General features: G+C 41.8%; 1 protein-coding gene across 5 annotated transcripts in view; it reads left to right on the top strand.

Moving 5' to 3' along the window:
* The window catches only part of LOC136675347 (rho guanine nucleotide exchange factor 4-like), a 75,110-nt gene that overhangs the window by 37,298 nt on the left and 18,289 nt on the right, over positions 1 to 19,523 (top strand). For 3 of the 5 annotated variants that reach the window (XM_066651834.1, XM_066651833.1, XM_066651835.1), the window contains 3 exons: positions 2,283 to 2,594; positions 3,209 to 3,344; positions 13,599 to 13,747. In XM_066651834.1, coding sequence (XP_066507931.1) covers positions 2,283 to 2,594; positions 3,209 to 3,344; positions 13,599 to 13,747 — 597 coding nt within the window. Of the gene's footprint in view, positions 1 to 2,282; positions 2,595 to 3,208; positions 3,345 to 5,537; positions 5,749 to 13,598; positions 13,748 to 19,523 lie in introns of those variants that run through there. The other 2 variants (XM_066651836.1, XM_066651837.1) reach the window with 2 other exon arrangements.

Raw genomic sequence — 19,523 nt, 5'->3', positions numbered from 1 at the left:
CACAGGAGATTTTTCAGTGAATTGAGGCTCAAAACACACATATTTAGAGGATAAAGCCATATACCTGTGAGAACCAAGTCGAGTATACTGTATTATCGTTATACCGCCCATGCCATTTATTGTTACGAGTCTCTAGAACAAGGGGCATGAATAGGTTGACCGTGGTCCAGGTCTACAGATGTTGTCCTTTCTGGACCTGGACCTGTAACTGATAAGCTATTAAGAGCTATTTAATTTTGAACAGAGTGTTTTAAGTGGTGTGACTTTTCTAGACATTACGATTCATGTTTAGTGCTCCAGGAGATTACCAGACTAGTTGCATGTGTTTCTGCATATCAAATGTGATATCAGATCTGTGCAATATGGATGCTGTGACTGGAATGAGCGACACACACAGAGTGAGCTACAGACACAGCTGTCCTGGTGCCAAAGGGACGTGATAAAAGCTCTTTTGGGACACTTTCAGGATTAAAGTGTTGTGTGAAGTAAACCAAGAAACATTAAAAATAAGGAACGGTTGAAATTCTCATAATGCTGAACATGTATTCTGTTTACAGATAAAGTACCGTCCTTCAGCATAAAGAGCCAATCAGCTTGTTGGTAATAGATAAAGTCCCACCCTCCAGCAATTAGAGCCAATCCAATTGCTGTTAACAGTTAAACTCCCGCCCTTCAGCAATAAGAGCCAATCAGATTGCTAGTTATGGAAAAGCAATAAAGTCAACTGCAACTACAAAAGTCATTAGGGACTTTATTTAAAATATGAATTCTTTTCAGAATCATTGTTTATTTGTAACTTTTACGTGAAATGAGAAAAGGACATTTTATTTTGTGCATTTGTTATTTTTAATTATTAATATGTCTTGTTGGTGGCACAGTGGCACAACATGTAGTGTCGTTGTCACACAGCTCCAGGAATTTGGGGTTGGGGGTTCAAGTCCTGCTCCAGGTGACTGTGAGGAGCTTGGTGTGTTTCTGGGTGCTCCGGTTTCATCTCACGGTCCAAAAACACACGTTTGTAGGTGGATTGGCTACTCAAAAGTGTCTGTAAGTATGAGTGTGTGAGTGAATGTGTGAGTGTGTGTCGCCTTGCGAAGGACTGGCGCCCCCTCCAGGGTGTGTTCCCGCCTTGTGCCCAGTGATTCCAGGTAGGCTCTGGATCCACCGCGACCCTAAAGTGGTTACAGACAATGAATGAATGAATGAATGAATGAATGAATCTTGTTGTAATATATTGAAATGTAATTGAGACTGAAATTAGATTTGACAATCAGTTGCTAACTAAAATTATTTTATAATTATAAGCAGGGCAAATTATACAAGGACAGTTGGGGGGGTTCAACTTTTTTTTCAGGTCATAATGAGAAACCAGTACAGTGCAGGCACGTGCTTCTGTAAACGTAAGTCTTATAATCCATACGGAGTCTTGCTTTATTACTGTAATGTCTGCAGTGCATTAATGATAAATCCATTACAACAGCTAATATGTTACGTACCACACCAAAAAACCTTTGTAGTCAGGGGTCACAACAATATATTATAGAGCAAAATCACGCAATGCTATTGGATACTACCACACCAAATTTAGGCCTGTACCTAACTAATATTAAGGGCATAGGCCACCCAATAATCAAAATTGGTTAGCATGTTTCTTGTCCTGAAAATAAAATTCATTATATTGAATCTCTTCCACAGGAACCGTGTTTATTAATTATACTGAAAGTCGCTGTAGCTTAGGCTTTTGTCCCATCTCATCCATTCATACTGGGACCAATACAGCATCTACAATGTGAAATGTTAAGGGGAGAGTGGTAGAATTCCCCTTCCACCTTAAAATTGTTTTTTTAAATGGGGTGGATTTACTCAAAATACTTGCTATTTCAAGCTTATGGAATGACACAGCGTTATGGGATATAAGGGCCTGTAGTGAATATGCGTAAGGTGTTCTGTAGTTCTATAGCGATCCAGAATAACATTCACTTTTACCGCTGTAACTTTAGTGGGGCAAAGCAACATTTTACTTGGGAACGTGCCCCCAATAAACTCCCAGGGGAAAATGTTATTGCTCTCTGTAATGGTTCAGGAGACAACATGGTGATTCTCCTAAAATTCCTGAGACAATGAGACATAAGGGAGATAAATTACTGCCCCCTAGTATTAGAGTTGTAATGATGTGTGCGATTGTTCTGTGACAAAGCAGTTTTTATTTAGTGAAAATTACTAAATTGTGTCAAAAAAAAAAAACTATCCCACCCTCCATGTATTTTATCCCACCCTGTCAGAAGCACATAAATGATGAAAATAGAGCAGGAATCCCACTGGCTAATTCCTGTGTTCCTCGAATGAGACGAGGAGGACGCCGTGGTCCAAGACCTGTCTCGGACATCTGTGGATGGGCTTCGTATCTGAAAGACATTGGAGAAGTGATCTCAGACCCAACCAACAAGAAAAAACTCACCAGAACACAGCGGCGCTCCAACTCGGACGAGCTCCTCTCCCAACTTGGGACAAACAAGAAGGTCCAGAGGATAAAGCAGAGCTTGAGGAGGAGTCTTGGCCAGCTCAGTGCTTTTCATTCTAAGGAGCATGAGAAAGTAAGAAGCTCTCCAACCAGGGAAACTCCACTCTCCAATAACTTGCCTGCACCTCTTCTTCTCCCTGGTCCTCTCCTTTTCTTGTCCTAGCACTTTGGGACACACATGGTCTTTTACTCTTGGTGTAGAGCTGGGTCTGTGGGATCTCCTTGGCTTTCTGCTCCTGTTTCTGCTCAAGCCAGTTTCCAAATAAACAAAAGCACTAATAAACAATTTGTACTAGGGCCTGACCGATATATTGATCCACTGATAATATCGACCTGTGGAATGAATGACATTGGCTAATAGCATCTTTGTTAATGCAGTAAACTGTCTAAACTGTTATTTAATATTATTAGCCAGTGTTATCAGGTATCAAGAATTTTTTTCTAAATCTAATCAGGATCAGTATTAGCCACAAAATTGTCAAATCGGTCAGGCCCTGGTTTGTACTTTTCTTGGTTCATTAACAACAATCTGACCTTCTAACTTCTGTTGCAAACTAATTTTTACTCTTATGTCAATTAAATTAAGATGCAGAAATGGGGTCAGGAGGTCACACTCAAGATTTATGAGTTAAACTTTCTTCTGAAAACAAAATAAAAATCCCTGTTTACTTTCTTTCACATTTTCAGAACCAGATGCGACACTCCTTCACGTCTCCAGAGCAGCTTTTGCCCTCGTCCTCGTCTCTTAGAGATCAATTCTTTTCCCAGAGCACTCCCACTGGACTCGACTGTCTCAGCTGGCCTCGACGAGTCTCTCTGTCAGGTGACTTTCTCTCTCTCTTTCTCTCTCTCTCTCTCTCTCTCTCTCTCTCTCTCAGGTGTATCTCTCTCTTAGTTAAAGGTGATAAAGAGGGAAAAGATGTGTTAAAGATGTCTTTGGCTGTGGTGAGGATCTGAAAATGAGATGAGTGGTGTATACACATGAATCCTCTAATGACTGCAGTGTATTTAATGTTCTGGTAATACAGATTTGAGGAGAACCCTCTGTGTCCTGCAGGGGGCAGTGTGACTGTGACTCTGAGTCTTTGAACCCTGGAATCTGTGGGGGGTCTGGCAGTCCCAGAAGGTCAGGGATAAATCCTGAGATGTATTTATTTATATTTCTGACACATTCCTTATAGGAGACCAAATCAGCCAAAACATGAAATCCGCCTCCTCATTTCTACATTCTCCATTCTCTCTCATCGATTGACCACACCTGTCACTCTGTAGTTAAACAGTTACAGACTGTAGTCTATCTGTTTATCTGCATACTCAGTTAGCCCTCTTTTACCCTGTTCTTCAAGGGTCAGGACCCCCCACAGGACCCCAACAGAGCAGGTATGATTTGGGTAGTAGGTCATTCTGTCAGGTGAATCTCGTTGCCGTGAAACTGACGTAGTGGTAGTGTGATAGTTTGTGTTGTGCTGGTATGACTGGATCAGACACAGTAGTGTCACTGATGGACTGAGAATAGTCCACCAACCAAAAACATCCAGCTGACAACATCAGACCAGGATTAAGTTTAGGCTTGGTTTTGTGTTGTTTTGGATTGGTGTCAGATTGGGTTTTGAATTTAGGGACAGCTTTAATGGTGTCGTGATTCATAAATGAGTGTTTGTGGCTGTGGATGAGAGTGTTTGCTAAATGCAGAGGATGCAAATGCAAGCCCTTGGATGAATGCAGGCAGATGCTTTGCAGTTGGTCTGGAGCTGCTTGTTGCAGTCCCTTGTGAGCGAAGGGTTAAATTCTTCGAAGGCGTTCTTTACTCTGTGCTGCACTCAGTAGGCGCTGCCTCTGGGTTTACTAACAGCTCTGTAGCAGTGAGGGGGACAGCGGGGGGACTGTGAGGAACGGGATGGAGGACTCTGTCAGGGCCAGCGTGTAGTACGGTGATTTTCCAGCTCAGGACTCATCTCATCTGATATATAGATGACTGACATATACTCATATACTGACATCTGTCAGTCTATATGTGTGTGTTTTAGCACTGGGACCATGAAATGCTGATATAGATGCAGTGAATATATAGCCTATTGCTTAGATGTGTAAACAGAATTGTAAATAAATAGCAAAATTTGATTTCCACTGCATCGTCCCTAGTCTACTGGACAATACAGGTCTCTATTGGACCCTACTTTCTGTTCGGTCCCTGGTCCCTGGTTGGTGCTTTCACTCCCACAGATATGTTTAATTGTGTAGCTGGAGATTTTAGAGATGGCAAGTTTGTGCTTGACGTCTGCATTGTGTGGTGTAGGTTGACGACTCTCTCTGGAGAATCAGCTTGTATTGCTTGAAACCATGAGAGAGCAGGGACTAAAAAAGAACCCGGTTCCAGGAACAGGACCAAACATACCTGACGGAGAAGTAGAAAAGACAATTAGTTTGTTAGTTTGAGATCAGTGGAGTCGAACTTTGCTTTCTTGGATTTACAGATGACTGTGGCATCAGTGTCGAGATATTAATAAAAAAATGCTGCTCATATTTTTTCTTGTCTCTGAAATGAGCCATTTGCAAGCATCACTGTCTCTGTTCTCCTTTGGAGGAGCCCCAGTGATGCCAGCCTGTGACAGTGTGTGTGTGTGTGTGTGTGTGTGTGTGTGTGTGTGTGTGTGAGAGAGAGAGAGAGAGAGAGAGAGAGAGAGAGAGAGAGTGTATGTGTGTGTGTCTGATCCTGTGTCTGGGCTTTCGTGTCTCTAAGCGAAAGTGAGTGCTGGGTTTTGGCGGAAGAATGAAGCGTTACTGGAGGCTTGAAGCATTGTAGGCTGACTAACACACACACACACACACACACACACACACACACACACACAAACAAACACACACAGAGTGCGAGAGAGAGAGAGAGAGAGAGAGAGAGAGAAAGACGCACAGACACCTTGATGCTGTGTTTGAACGCTAGAACCTGCTGAGGAGACACCACCCTTCTGTTTTGGAGCTGATCAGGTCTGAATGCGGACCCGGCAGCTGGGGGCAGAAAAGGGGTGCATCCCACCGTGGGGGGCATCACCAGTGGCATCAGGCGCATTTGAGGGGGCAGTAGCAGGGGCATTAGAAGGGGCATTTCAGGTCAGTCCCCTTCACCAAGCTCAAATTTGGACGTCAGTCCCTGTCTGAGTGTCGCTGAGCCAGAGGTCTGTGGGTCATGTCTCATTACTGGAGCTTAGAGAGCCTGCACTCCACTAACGGTGAGTTTTAACCCTTTAAACTCTTTGAAAATGGTTTGGCTGAGTGGGTGGACGTGTCTAAACAGTGTCTCTAGCGAGATCTACCACCTGAGTAATAATTTTTGGGGCATTTGTCTTAAATTTACAGGCACGGCTCAGGCCAGAATATACATTATGGAGATGCAGGTTTGTGGTGACAGTAGATGTTTCTGACACTGATTCCTGTGTCCAATGTTTTTGGCTGGGGCTGATTATTTGTCTCATTACTGGAGCTTAGAAAACCCACACTCCACTAACCAGGAGTTGTCTTATTAATCCCTTAATTTTTTGATTTTGCCTAAAATCGGGTGGTTGTTGGTGGAACTGTGGAGCTTCAGGGTTTAATCTGTAGTCTGTAACGAGTTTATGGAAATTGCCTGTAAATTACATGTTTAGCATCTCAAGTATGCGCACTGTTGTATATTCAGGCTTGTACACATCATTCTTTATGGTGATGCAGGTTTGTTGTGACACTACACATTTCGGCTTTTAATTGGAAGGGTTAAAAGCCTGACAAATAATGTTTGGGGATGTTGTAACACTGTTAAGAAGCTCTGTGGGGTCATGTCTCATGTCCGGAGTTTATGGGAAGCTCCTGCAGGCACGCATTAATGTATTAACCCCATGAAGTGATGATTCTGCTGACCCAATGTAGGGTTTGATTTGTGTTGAACGTTGGAGGTGTCAGACAGGGCCTTGTTTAGGTCTCTAGGGTCAGACTCCCATATAAAAGACAGTTTTATACTGTCCAGGTCAAAGACTGGAGCTTAGACTGCAGTCTGTAATTTGGGTTGGGTATGTGACCTGGAAAGATCTGACCAAAATTGGCCAAGGCATGTTCAGCTTCTGAAGTTTGCACATTATTTAACTTGTAGACGAGCGTTTATTGAATTCCTAAAAATGCCTTTTTGGCTGATGCGGGTTTGTTGTGACACTCCACATTCAGCATCTGCTTCAAAGGTTTTAGCACCATGTTTTTTAGTCAAAACTCTAATATTAGGACCACATGGGGCGCTGCAGGGTCTCGAGGTCCTGGGTGGGATCCTATCCTCAGGTCACTGTCTGTGAGGAGTGTGGTGTGTTCTCTCTGTGTCTGTGTGGGTTTCCTCGGGATGCTCCACTTTCCTCCCACAGTCCAAGCACACAAGCTGTGGAGTGACTGAGTGAAACTGTCCACAGGTGTGAGTGACTGGGTAAGTGTGCGAGTGACTGGGTGAGTGTGTGAAACAATTCACAGATGTGAGTCTGTGAGTGTGTGAGTGACTGTGCGAGTGTGTGAATCTGACTGGGTGAGTGTGTGAGTGACTGGGTTAGTGTGTGAAACAATCCACAGATGTGAGTTTCTGAGTGAGTGTGTGAGTGACTGGGTGAGTGTGTGAAACAATCCACAGATGTGAGTGTGTGAGTGACTGTTTGAGTGACTGGGTGAGTGTGTGAAACAATCCACAGATGTGAGTCTGTGAGTGTGTGAGTGACTGTGTGAGTGTGTGAATCTGTCCATGCGTGAGTGACTGGGTGAATGTGTGAAACTGTCCACAGGTGTGAGTGACTGGGTGAGTGTGTGAGTGAATGGGTTAGTGTGTGAAACAATCCACAGATGTGAGTGTGTGAGTGACTGAGTGAGTGTGTGAGCGACTGGATGATTGTGTGTGAAACTGTCCACAGGTGTGAGTGACTGGGTGAGTGTGTGAGTGACTGGGTTAGTGTGTGAAACAATCCACAGATGTGAGTGTGTGAGTGACTAAGTGAGTGTGTGAGTGACTGGGTGAGTGTGTGAAACAATCCACAGGTGTGAGTGACTGGGTGAGTGTGTGAAACAATCCACAGATGTGAGTGTGTGAGTGACTGGGTGAGTGAGTGGTGCTCTGTCCATGTTTGTCTCCAGACCCTGATCAGGATGAAGCTGATTAAACGCGGTGATATTTATGAGGCTGGTCATTTTTGTGGTGGGTGTCCTTTGAACGGGACCTTCTTGTCCAGGGTCCGGGGGGCAGGTGTTCATGGGACAGAGAGAACAACAGCCTTTAAACACATTTTAGAAAGGTCCAGTAAAGCTGTGTGGTCATGGATGTGGTGTCGTACCTAGTCTGATGTTCCCAGAGCTCCTGCAGAGGTTCTCCCTCAGAGTTCTGCTGTTCTCTCTCGTAAGGGCCTTTGTTTATTGTGAGTCTGAATGTGGATCTGTGTGGCGCCTTTCTGACCCGGTTACAGGGCCAGGCTGAGGTGACTGAATGGAACATTGTTTCTGAGAAAGACGTAAACACACAAGGCCTGTTTCACACTTGGATGAAAGGCGTAACTCATCCACTCTCACGGCTAACTCTGAAAATCAGCAGCTGCAGGAAAACAGCTCCATGTTTTTGGGATTGATCTAAAAATAGAAGGTGAATGGATGAACAGAAATGATCCTAAATTTCCTGAAATAGATTTAAATTAACTTCTCGAATGAATGGGGCTCCATCCAGTTCCTCTGGGATGAGTTGGAATGGTGTGTGTGATCCAGAACTAATCCCCAACACTGGCCCCTGACTCTCACTGATGATTATGAGGCTACACTCCATCAGATCCTCACAGCTATGTTCCGATATGTTGTGTAAACATATATGTTGTATACTTCAGTCCATTAATTTATTCATTTTCTGTAAGTGCTAATCCAGCTCAGGGTTGAGGTGGGTCCGGAGTCTACCCGGAATCACTGGGCGCAAGGTGGGATCACACCCTGGAGGGGGCATCAGTCCTTCTCAAGGTGACACATTCATTCACACATTCACACCTATTTACACTTTTTGAGTCACCAATCCACCTACCAGTGTGTGTTTTTTTTGGACCCTGGGAGGAAGCCAGAGCACCCAGAGGAAAACCGGAGACACGGGGAGAACACACCAAACTCCTCACAGACAGTCACCTGGACTTGAACTGACTTGAACCCACAACCCCCAGTTCCCTGGAGCTGTGTGAGTGCGACACTACCTGCTGCACCACTGTGCCACACTACTTCAGTCCAGATGATGCGATTTTCACAACTTTCATTCATTGACCCATTCATTCATTGTTCTGTAAGTGCTTCCTGCTCATCAGTGTCACTGTGGGACTAAAGCCTTCCCAACTCACCCTGTAACTCACACTCACACCTGGACAGGTTCACCACTCTCTCTCTCTATCTCTGTTTTCTCTCTTTGTTTTTTCTCTCTATCTTTATCTGTTCTGTCTCTTTGTCTCTGTGACCCCTCTCTCTCACTTTCTCTGTTTGTTCTCTCTCTTTCTCTGTTCTGTCACTGCTCTCTCTCTCTCTCTCTCTCTCTCTCTCTCTCTCTCTCTCTCTCTCTCTCTCTCTCTCTCTCTCTCTCTCTGAAACACAGAGGCCATTAGTCTGAGTGAATGGACTCTCTCCTGTTGCTCTGATGGAGAGAAAGTGCTGCTCTGAGCCTCTTTCCTGGATGTGAATTAAGTCTCATGTTGAACGGAACTGAACTCCAGTGCAATTTCACACCAGAGATTTAATTGTAGCTTGTATGTGAACATTGCCGTGAGTATTTGATGGCAGCCGACCTTAGGCCTAGAGGAGCTATGCTTCTGTAAAGAAGCTGCTTTGTGTAAAACTGATGTTCTACACTTACTGCTCAGGGGTTGCTCACTGATGTCTCAGGGAAACTAAAACACTAATTGTCCTAAAGCTCACCAGGAGAAATAGCATGAAACAGAAAGGAGACACAAAATGCCTGTGTCTTTATTTCAGCTGCAGATAAACAGGAGTGTTATTATCTCAGCACTGAGACATCACTGAGACCTTCACTCACATTTAAGAGGAGAAATGTTAAGGTGTAACTAAAGAGACATTAAGGCGGAACTACAGATATATTAATGTGGAATTACAGAGATGGTAAGGAGAAACTACAGAGATATTAAGGAGGAACTACAAAGATATTAAAGTGGATTTACAGAGATATTAAGGAGAAACTACAGAGATATAAAGGAGGAACAATGGAGATTTTGAGGTGGGACGAATGAGATATTAAAGAGTATCTGCTGGGATATTATAGTTGATCGACAGAGATGTTAATGAGGAACTACCAGGATATTAATGTGGAATGATAGAGAAATTAAGGAGGAACTACAAAGATATTAAAGTGAAATTACAGAGATCTTAAGGAGGAACTACAGAGATATAAAGGAGGAACAATGGAGATTTTGAGGAGGGACAAATGAGATATTAAAGAGTATCTGCTGAGATATTTCAGTTGATCGACAGAGATGTTAATGAGGAACTATATAGAAATTAAGGAGAAACTACAGAGATATTAAGGAGGAACTACAGAGACATTAAAGTGGAATTACAGAGATATTAAGGAGAAACTACAGAGATATTAAGGAGGAACAATGGAGATTTTAAGGTGGGATGAAAGAGATATTAATGAGTATCTGCTGAGATATTACAATTGATCTACTGAAATGTAAATGAGGATCTACCAGGATATTAATGTGGAACTATAGAGATATTAATGAGACACTACATAGAAATTTAGGGGAAACTACGGAGATTTAATGTGGAATTATAGAGACATTAAGGAGATGTCTTTTGTTTTCATTTCCTATGGAATAGGCTTCAAAGTGGCATGACGGCAGTGTGTCTGTAATGAGAGAGAGAGAGTGAGGGAGGTTATTGGAAGAGGAAAGCTGAAGCGTTACATTCTTTTTTATTTATTTTTCTGATCCATGACGTGTGCAGATATATCGATAATCTCCCTCTCGCGCTCACTCTCTCTCTCTCTCTCTCTCGCTCTCTCTCTCTGTTTCTATCTCTCTCTCTCTTTCTCTCTCTCTCTTTAATGTAACAGTGTCTGATCTTCGTTAACACCTTGCCACATGTTGGCGGGTAATTTATTATAAAAACAAAGCCGTCAAGTCTGAGACGAGACCAATTTTAGCTCCTGTGACGTCCTGCAATCCGTTGCCATGGTGACAGACATGCTGATGATGTCATGGACGGTCACCACAGCCTCTGTGACCTGGACACTGCACTTTTTGTTTTGATTTGTTTGTGGTTTTATTCAGTGTTTTAAAATATTACATTATTCATCAGTTCTTTAATAACATTTATTACATTTTATAATTGTGTCCTCAGTCCTTGATCCCAGATTTCCTCATTCTGGTTGAATAATTGGAGGGAACATTTTATTATATCAAGAAATTAACATGAGGAAATTTTCTTTTATTAAAATTCCAATCAGCCACTTTTACCAAAATGTGATTCTTAATATTATTTCCACATTGTTTTCATAAAGGGCAACTTTCTTGGGATGAAGAGTCGTTCCTGAATGAACCAGTTTATGCTCCAAAGCCCTCATGTGAGGATGGCCATATTTAAAATAGGTTTAGTACAGATTCTCTAATGCATCCAGACCTCGAGGGGTCAGAGTAATATCTGTTTTTTTGTACAGGAAGAAGAGTCAGAGGAGGTGATGATGGACTATGAGAGAACTGGGGAATTAACAGAATAATATAGAAATAAATAACTATAGGTTTGAATAAGATATTGGAAATCCAGCCCTAGTGGTTTGGTGGTGTAATTGCAGAGCGACACAGACACCAACACACAATTATAAACTTTCACAATGGCATAGGACACTTGAGCGGGCTATGGCATAAGCACTACATTGAGTCAATGCAAAAGCACGGCCTTTAGTGTGTTCTCTGCAACAGAACATCCTTTTTTTATTGATTTAGGAACACTAGGTAAGCACTGTACTGAAATTGGTAGGGAGGAGGCGGGAAGGGTTGTTTTCCTACCCTCCTCCAAAAGTTACGTAGTGCATTTTCTGCCATGCTGAGCCGAGAGTAGCAAAGACAGAGGCTTTATTCTCCATTTTACAGTCATGTAATTTTAGACTAAAATATCACATAGTGTTATTTAAGCTCTGTTTTTTTCTACATAGCTGTAGAGCATAGTTATAGTTTGCACTAGTTCTGCAATTCTTAGACACCTGTTCATTATTCTTATTCATTTTTGTTCTTCAGACTTTTTGCCTGATAATCATTTTTGTCTTTTGGACTTGTCAACCTCTTTGTACTGATTTTTGGGTTTTGGAATATTTTTTCTGGCTTCATGTATTGTGTTTAATAAATCTCCAAGTGACTCACACTAGGTGAGTGATTAGTGACATCTACAGATCTGTGAACCGTGTTTATGAAATCGTAATCGTAAATTACATTTACTTCATTACTGTCCACCACTGCCGTTACATCACAGAACTGTGTTCTCTGGACAGATGGATCTCCATTTTTAAGGATCTTAAAATTAAAGCTGGGTTAAAAGGGTTTAAAAGGGTTAAAGGGTTCTTTGAGCGATGCCATGGAACAACCTCTTTTGGTTCCATGTTTGATAAAAATGTTTAAATGGGTAAATTGATGGATTTTTAAACCTTTAAAAGGTTTTTCACACTCACACATCTGTGGCAGTGCTCAAGGAAACCTGTAGCACCTTTATTTTTAAGAATGTGCCCTTCTCCAAAAGTTACATAGTGCAGTTCCTGCTTTGCTGAATTCTTTTTATTACAGTACAGTGGACCATTGCAGTGATTTCGAAGCTAAAAAAAAACTACATGTAAATACTAAAAGGTAGTAAAAATACTACCTAGAGTTGCTTTAATGACATTAGTGTTGTGTGTGTTCGCTCCTGGGAGCCGTGTGCACTGAGGGTGTGTCTCACGTATTGTTTTCGTGCTAGGTGCAGAGACGTGACAAAGTGTGATTTCTCAGCTCGAGAGACAAAGCGAGGCATGAGTGTACTCTTCAGATGACCGGCCTCAGTGCTAACAGTGTGACAGGATGTGGCTGAGCATTGCTTCTGCTTTCAGTCTCAGTCTCAGACATTCTCTGAATCGGAAAGTCTTGTCTCGTCTCAGAAGTGTCTCAGAACCCCCCTCTGACCTCAGCTGCTCTATTTTTGGACTGAGCGGAGGTTGTGTGTTGTTCCTGAAGTATGTGTGTGTTTAGTGGTATGTTTGTGTGAGTGTTTTCTGGTGTGTGTGTGTGTGTGTGTGTGAGACAGCTGAAGTGTTTAATGGTGTGTGTTATATGAATGGTGTTTGTGTTAGCTGAAGCTTTAGCAACAGTGGGTGTTTGTATGTGTTTGTTAGCTGGTGTGTGTATGTGTGTGTATGTGTGTGTTAGCTGGTTGGTGTTCGAGTGTGTGTGTGTGTGTGTGTGTGTGTGTGTGTGTGTGTGTGTGTGTGTGTGTGCTGCAGCGGATCTTGTGATGGTCCTGGGTTCTGGGGTCATGTGACTTGCTCTGGCTTGAACAGAGTGAAATCTAAACGTCCCAAAGAGCTCCTTTCATATACTTCACATCTCGGTCACCTTTAACTCCGTCTTTGAGAAAATGCAGCTCTGAGATGGAGGACGTCTCCTCCCTGTATTTTCATAAATATTCAAAAATAAATTGTGAACTGTGCCTATGCTGTATATAGGAATGCAACCAACAGTCAAAACATAAAAAATTACATCCTTGTATCTACACCCACTGTCATCTCTCAGCTCCACTGTCCCCTCACTGTCCCACTCTCTCAGCTCCACTGTCCCCTGTTACACACTGTAGTCCATCTGTTGCCCCCCCCCCCTTTCCCCAATGTTCTTCAATGGTCAGGACCCCCACAGAGCAGGTATGATTTGGATCGTGGATTTGGTGGTGGATCATTCTCAGCGCTGCAGTGACATCGTGGTTGTGTGTTAGTGTGTTGTACTGGTGCAAGTGATTCAGACACAACAGTGTTCAGACCAGTGTGTAGTGTGTAGTGCTCTATTAACTGTGATCTTTTATGTCTCTCTCTCTCCAGCGCTGGTGATCACTGACGGAGCGCAGGATAAATCTGGTTTTGGAGATGATGTGGGCAGCGAGGATGATCTTTATAATGAGTTCCGGAGCTCAGCCAATCATTTTGGTCATCCAGGAGGAGGAGGAGGGGAACAGCTCGCTATAAATGAGGTAAAAATATCTACTGTGTGTTTGTTTACATTTATGTTGCAGTCTTTAGGAAACAACACCCCCTAGTGGTGAATTACTTAAGAGATTATAAAAATACCCTGTCCTGTGGTCTTCCTGCTTAACAGTGTCCAGTTTCACATTGTTCTCACTTCAGACGAGAGATTTACTGCCCATTTTTTTCCAAAAAGCACAGTTTCAGCAGAAAATCCAATATAAGCTCTATCTCTCTTTCTGTCTGTCTCTCTGGCTTGGACAGATGTCTCTGCTCCTGTTCTGCAGAGAAGCTTTGAGCATATTGCTTGCGTTGTCACAGTGAGCAGATTTTGTGCTCTGGGGAAATATCTGGGGAATCTTTGGAGAAAGGAGCATCTGCTGCTATTGTTCTCTCTCTCTCTCTCTCTCTCTGTCTGTCTTTCTTTTTATGTGAGTGTGTGCCTATGTGGACGCTGCTGGCTTTAAAGGCAAAATCTATGATTGTCAACGTTACCAACTTATGGATCAGGAATAGAACGACATCCTCATCTCAGTTCGTGCTTTTCAATGTATGTAGTTCTCTTCGTTGTCTAAAAATCTCCAGATGCTGTTTGTCTGCCATGAGCAGAGAGAGAGAAAGCCTAGCATACCAGAAAGACACATTGTTTTTTTTCCCATTTACAGACGGCTTCATGAAAACATTAAACCGGTTTCCAGTGCAGCCCAACTGGAGACAGTAAAGGAAACATCTTAATTTTAAATACAATTTTTAATACTATCGTGTACGTCACCTTTAAGTGTCTTGCTGCCATGTTGTTAAATGGGTGTGTGTGTGTGTGTGTGTGTGTGTGTGAGAGAGAGAGAGAGAGAGAGAGAGAAAGAGAGGGAGAGAGACTCCTCTGATCCCATTAGCTCTGCTGTATGCGGATGATGGTGTTAATCTCTCCCCTGTCAGACAGAGGTGATGCTGCTGTTCTGTAACTGAAGCTGCTCTGATATTACTGCAGCAGTGAGGGAGGGGGCAGAGCTTAATCATAAAATAGGAGGGTCAACCAAACAAAAAGAACAAGAACTAAACCAGTCCAGACTCAACAAAACAGAACTAGAGCAAACTAAACCAGTCCAGATTCAACAAAACAGAACAAGAGCAAACTAAACCAGTTCAGACTCAGAAAAACAGAACAAGAGCAAACTAAACCAATCCAGACTAAAAAAAACAGAACAAGAGCAAACTAAACCAGTCCAGACTCAAAAAAAAGAACAAGAGCAAACTAAACCAGTCCAGAAAAAAAAAAAAAAAAAACAGAACAAGACCAAACTAAACCAGTCCAGACTAAAAAAAACAGAACAAGAGCAAACTAAACCAGTCCAGACTCAAAAAAAAAGAAGAACAAGAGCAAACTAAACCAGTCCAGACTCAACAGAACTGAACAAGAGCAAACTAAACCAGTCCAGACTCAAAAAAACAGAACAAGAGCAAACTAAACCAGTCCAAACTCAGCCGAACAGAACAAGAGCAAACTAAACCAGTCCAGACTCAACAAAACAGAACAAGAGAAAACTAAACCAGTCCAGACTCAACAAAACAGAACAAGAGCAAACTAAACCAGTCCAGACTCAAAAAAACAGAACAAGAGCAAACTAAACCAGTCCAAACTCAGCCGAACAGAACAAGAGCAAACTAAACCAGTCCAGACTCAACAAAACAGAACAAGAGAAAACTAAACCAGTCCAGACTCAAAAAAACAGAACAAGAGCAAACTAAACCAGTCCAGACTCAACAAAACAGAACAAGAGCAAACTAAACCAGTCCAGACTCAAAAAAACAGAACAAGAGCAAACTAAACCAGTCCAAACTCAGCCGAACAGAACAAGAGCAAACTAAACCAGTCCAGACTCAACAAAACAGAACAAGAGAAAACTAAACCAGTCCAGACTCAAAAAAAACAGAACAAGACCAAACTAAACCAGTCCAGACTAAAAAAAACAGAACAAGAGCAAACTAAACCAGTCCAGACTCAAAAAAAAAGAAGAACAAGAGCAAACTAAACCAGTCCAGACTCAACAGAACTGAACAAGAGCAAACTAAACCAGTCCAGACTCAAAAAAACAGAACAAGAGCAAACTAAACCAGTCCAAACTCAGCCGAACAGAACAAGAGCAAACTAAACCAGTCCAGACTCAACAAAACAGAACAAGAGCAAACTAAACCAGTCCAGACTCAACAAAACAGAACAAGAGCAAACTAAACCAGTCCAGACTCAAAAAAACAGAACAAGAGCAAACTAAACCAGTCCAAACTCAGCCGAACAGAACAAGAGCAAACTAAACCAGTCCAGACTCAACAAAACAGAACAAGAGAAAACTAAACCAGTCCAGACTCAAAAAAACAGAACAAGAGCAAACTAAACCAGTCCAGACTCAACCGAACAGAACAAGAGCAAACTAAACCAGTCCAGACTCAACAAAACAGAACAAGAGCAAACTAAACCATTCCAGACCCAACAGAACAGAACAAGACCAAACTAAACCAGTCCAGACTCAAAAAAAAGAACAAGACCAAACTAAACCAGTCCAGACTCAACAAAACAGAACAAGAGAAAACTAAACCAGTCCAGACCCAACAGAACAGAACAAGACCAAACTAAACCAGTCCAGACTAAAAAAAAACAGAACAAGAGCAAACTAAACCAGTCCAGACTCAAAAAAAAACAGAACAAGAGCAAACTAAACCAGTCCAGACTCAAAAAAAAAAAAAAAAACAGAACAAGAGCAAACTAGCCAGTCCAGACTCAAAAAAAAAAAAAAACAGAACAAGAGCAAACTAACCAGTCCAGACTCAAAAAAAACAAAAACAAAAACAGAACAAGAGCAAGCTAAACTAGTCCAGACTCAAAAAAACAGAACAAGACCAAACTAAACCAGTCCAGACCCAACAGAACAGAACAAGACCAAACTAAACCAGTCCAGACTCAACAAAACAGAACAAGACCAAACTAAACCAGTCCAGACTCAACAGAACTGAACAAGAGCAAACTAAACCAGTCCAGACTCAACAAAGCAGAACAAGAGCAAACTAAACCAGTCCAGACCCAACAGAACAGAACAGAACAAGACCAAACTAAACCAGTCCAGACTAAAAAAAAAGAATAAGACCAAACTAAACCAGTCCAGACTCAACAAAACAGAACAAGAGAAAACTAAACCAGTCCAGACTCAAAAAAACAGTACAAGAGCAAACTAAACCAGTCCAGACTCAACCGAACAGAACAAGAGCAAACTAAACCAGTCCAGACTCAACAAAACAGAACAAGAGCAAACTAAACCATTCCAGACCCAACAGAACAGAACAAGACCAAACTAAACCAGTCCAGACTCAAAAAAAAAGAACAAGACCAAACTAAACCAGTCCAGACTCAACAAAACAGAACAAGAGAAAACTAAACCAGTCCAGACCCAACAGAACAGAACAAGACCAAACTAAACCAGTCCAGACTAAAAAAAAAAAAACAGAACAAGAGCAAACTAAACCAGTCCAGACTCAAAAAAACAGAACAAGAGCAAACTAAACCAGTCCAAACTCAGCCGAACAGAACAAGAGCAAACTAAACCAGTCCAGACTCAACAAAACAGAACAAGAGAAAACTAAACCAGTCCAGACTCAAAAAAACAGAACAAGAGCAAACTAAACCAGTCCAGACTCAACCGAACAGAACAAGAGCAAACTAAACCAGTCCAGACTCAACAAAACAGAACAAGAGCAAACTAAACCATTCCAGACCCAACAGAACAGAACAAGACCAAACTAAACCAGTCCAGACTCAAAAAAAAGAACAAGACCAAACTAAACCAGTCCAGACTCAACAAAACAGAACAAGAGAAAACTAAACCAGTCCAGACCCAACAGAACAGAACAAGACCAAACTAAACCAGTCCAGACTAAAAAAAAACAGAACAAGAGCAAACTAAACCAGTCCAGACTCAAAAAAAAACAGAACAAGAGCAAACTAAACCAGTCCAGACTCAAAAAAAAAAAAAAAAACAGAACAAGAGCAAACTAGCCAGTCCAGACTCAAAAAAAAAAAAAACAGAACAAGAGCAAACTAACCAGTCCAGACTCAAAAAAAACAAAAACAAAAACAGAACAAGAGCAAGCTAAACTAGTCCAGACTCAAAAAAACAGAACAAGACCAAACTAAACCAGTCCAGACCCAACAGAACAGAACAAGACCAAACTAAACCAGTCCAGACTCAACAAAACAGAACAAGACCAAACTAAACCAGTCCAGACTCAACAGAACTGAACAAGAGCAAACTAAACCAGTCCAGACTCAACAAAGCAGAACAAGAGCAAACTAAACCAGTCCAGACCCAACAGAACAGAACAGAACAAGACCAAACTAAACCAGTCCAGACTAAAAAAAAAGAATAAGACCAAACTAAACCAGTCCAGACTCAACAAAACAGAACAAGAGAAAACTAAACCAGTCCAGACTCAAAAAAACAGTACAAGAGCAAACTAAACCAGTCCAGACTCAACCGAACAGAACAAGAGCAAACTAAACCAGTCCAGACTCAACAAAACAGAACAAGAGCAAACTAAACCATTCCAGACCCAACAGAACAGAACAAGACCAAACTAAACCAGTCCAGACTCAAAAAAAAAGAACAAGACCAAACTAAACCAGTCCAGACTCAACAAAACAGAACAAGAGAAAACTAAACCAGTCCAGACCCAACAGAACAGAACAAGACCAAACTAAACCAGTCCAGACTAAAAAAAAAAAACAGAACAAGAGCAAACTAAACCAGTCAAGACTAAAAAAAAACAGAACAAGAGCAAACTAAACCAGTCCAGACTCAAAAAACAAAACAGAACAAGAGCAAACTAACCAGTCCAGACTCAAAAAAAAAAAAAAAAAAAAAAAAAACAAACTCCAAAAAAAAAAACAGAACAAGTCCAAACTAAACCAGTCCAGACTCAAAAAAAACAGAACAAGAGCAAACTACACCAGTCCAGACTCAACAAAACAGAACCAAACTAGAGACCAAACCTAAGACCGAAAATAACAATGACAGAAAATTATCAGCTCAGATCGAATCAGACCAAGATGTGAGTGACGTCAGGCCGAAAACACGCTGCTGAATAAGACGGGAACCTGCAAGATAGTAAAAATTTAAAAACAAAGGAGAAAATATCAGTAAAAAGGGCAGCAAAATTCACAGATTTGAAATAAAATCTGGCATTTAAAATAAATCAAAATTAAGCGGTTAAACCAGCCTTCAGAATAAAACAGAAAAATTTGAAGAATTACATCTGTACCAGCACCTGAAGCAGCCAATCAGAGCATGAAGATTAGAGTGATTCTACATCCTATAAAGCCCTCGCAACTATTCTTCTCTCTCTCTCTCTCTCTCTCTCTCTCTCTCTCTCTCTCACACACACACACACACACACACACACAAACACACACACACACACACAATCTCTCTCTCTCTCTCTCTCTCACACACACACACAAACTCTCTCTCTCTCTCTCTCTCTCTCACACACACACACACACACACACACACACACTTTCTCTGATTCTCTCTTCTGTCTTTACCTAATCTCGTTTTCCCTCTTTCTCTCTTGATAACTCACCCCCTTCTGTCTCTCTCTCTCTTTTTCTCTTTCTCCCCTCCCCCCCTTTTCCTCACCTCCCTTTACCTCACCTCCTTTTTTCTTTTTTCCCACTCCCCCATCTTTACCCCCTCTCGCAATTTTCTCTGTTTCTTTCTCTCTCCCCCTCCCTTTCTGTCT

The sequence above is a fragment of the Hoplias malabaricus genome, chromosome X1 (genome assembly GCF_029633855.1).
Source record: "Hoplias malabaricus isolate fHopMal1 chromosome X1, fHopMal1.hap1, whole genome shotgun sequence".
Classification (NCBI taxonomy): Eukaryota; Metazoa; Chordata; class Actinopteri; order Characiformes; family Erythrinidae; genus Hoplias; species Hoplias malabaricus.
Note: the sequence above shows the minus strand (reverse complement) of the source record. Positions and strands in the feature narration are given on the sequence as shown.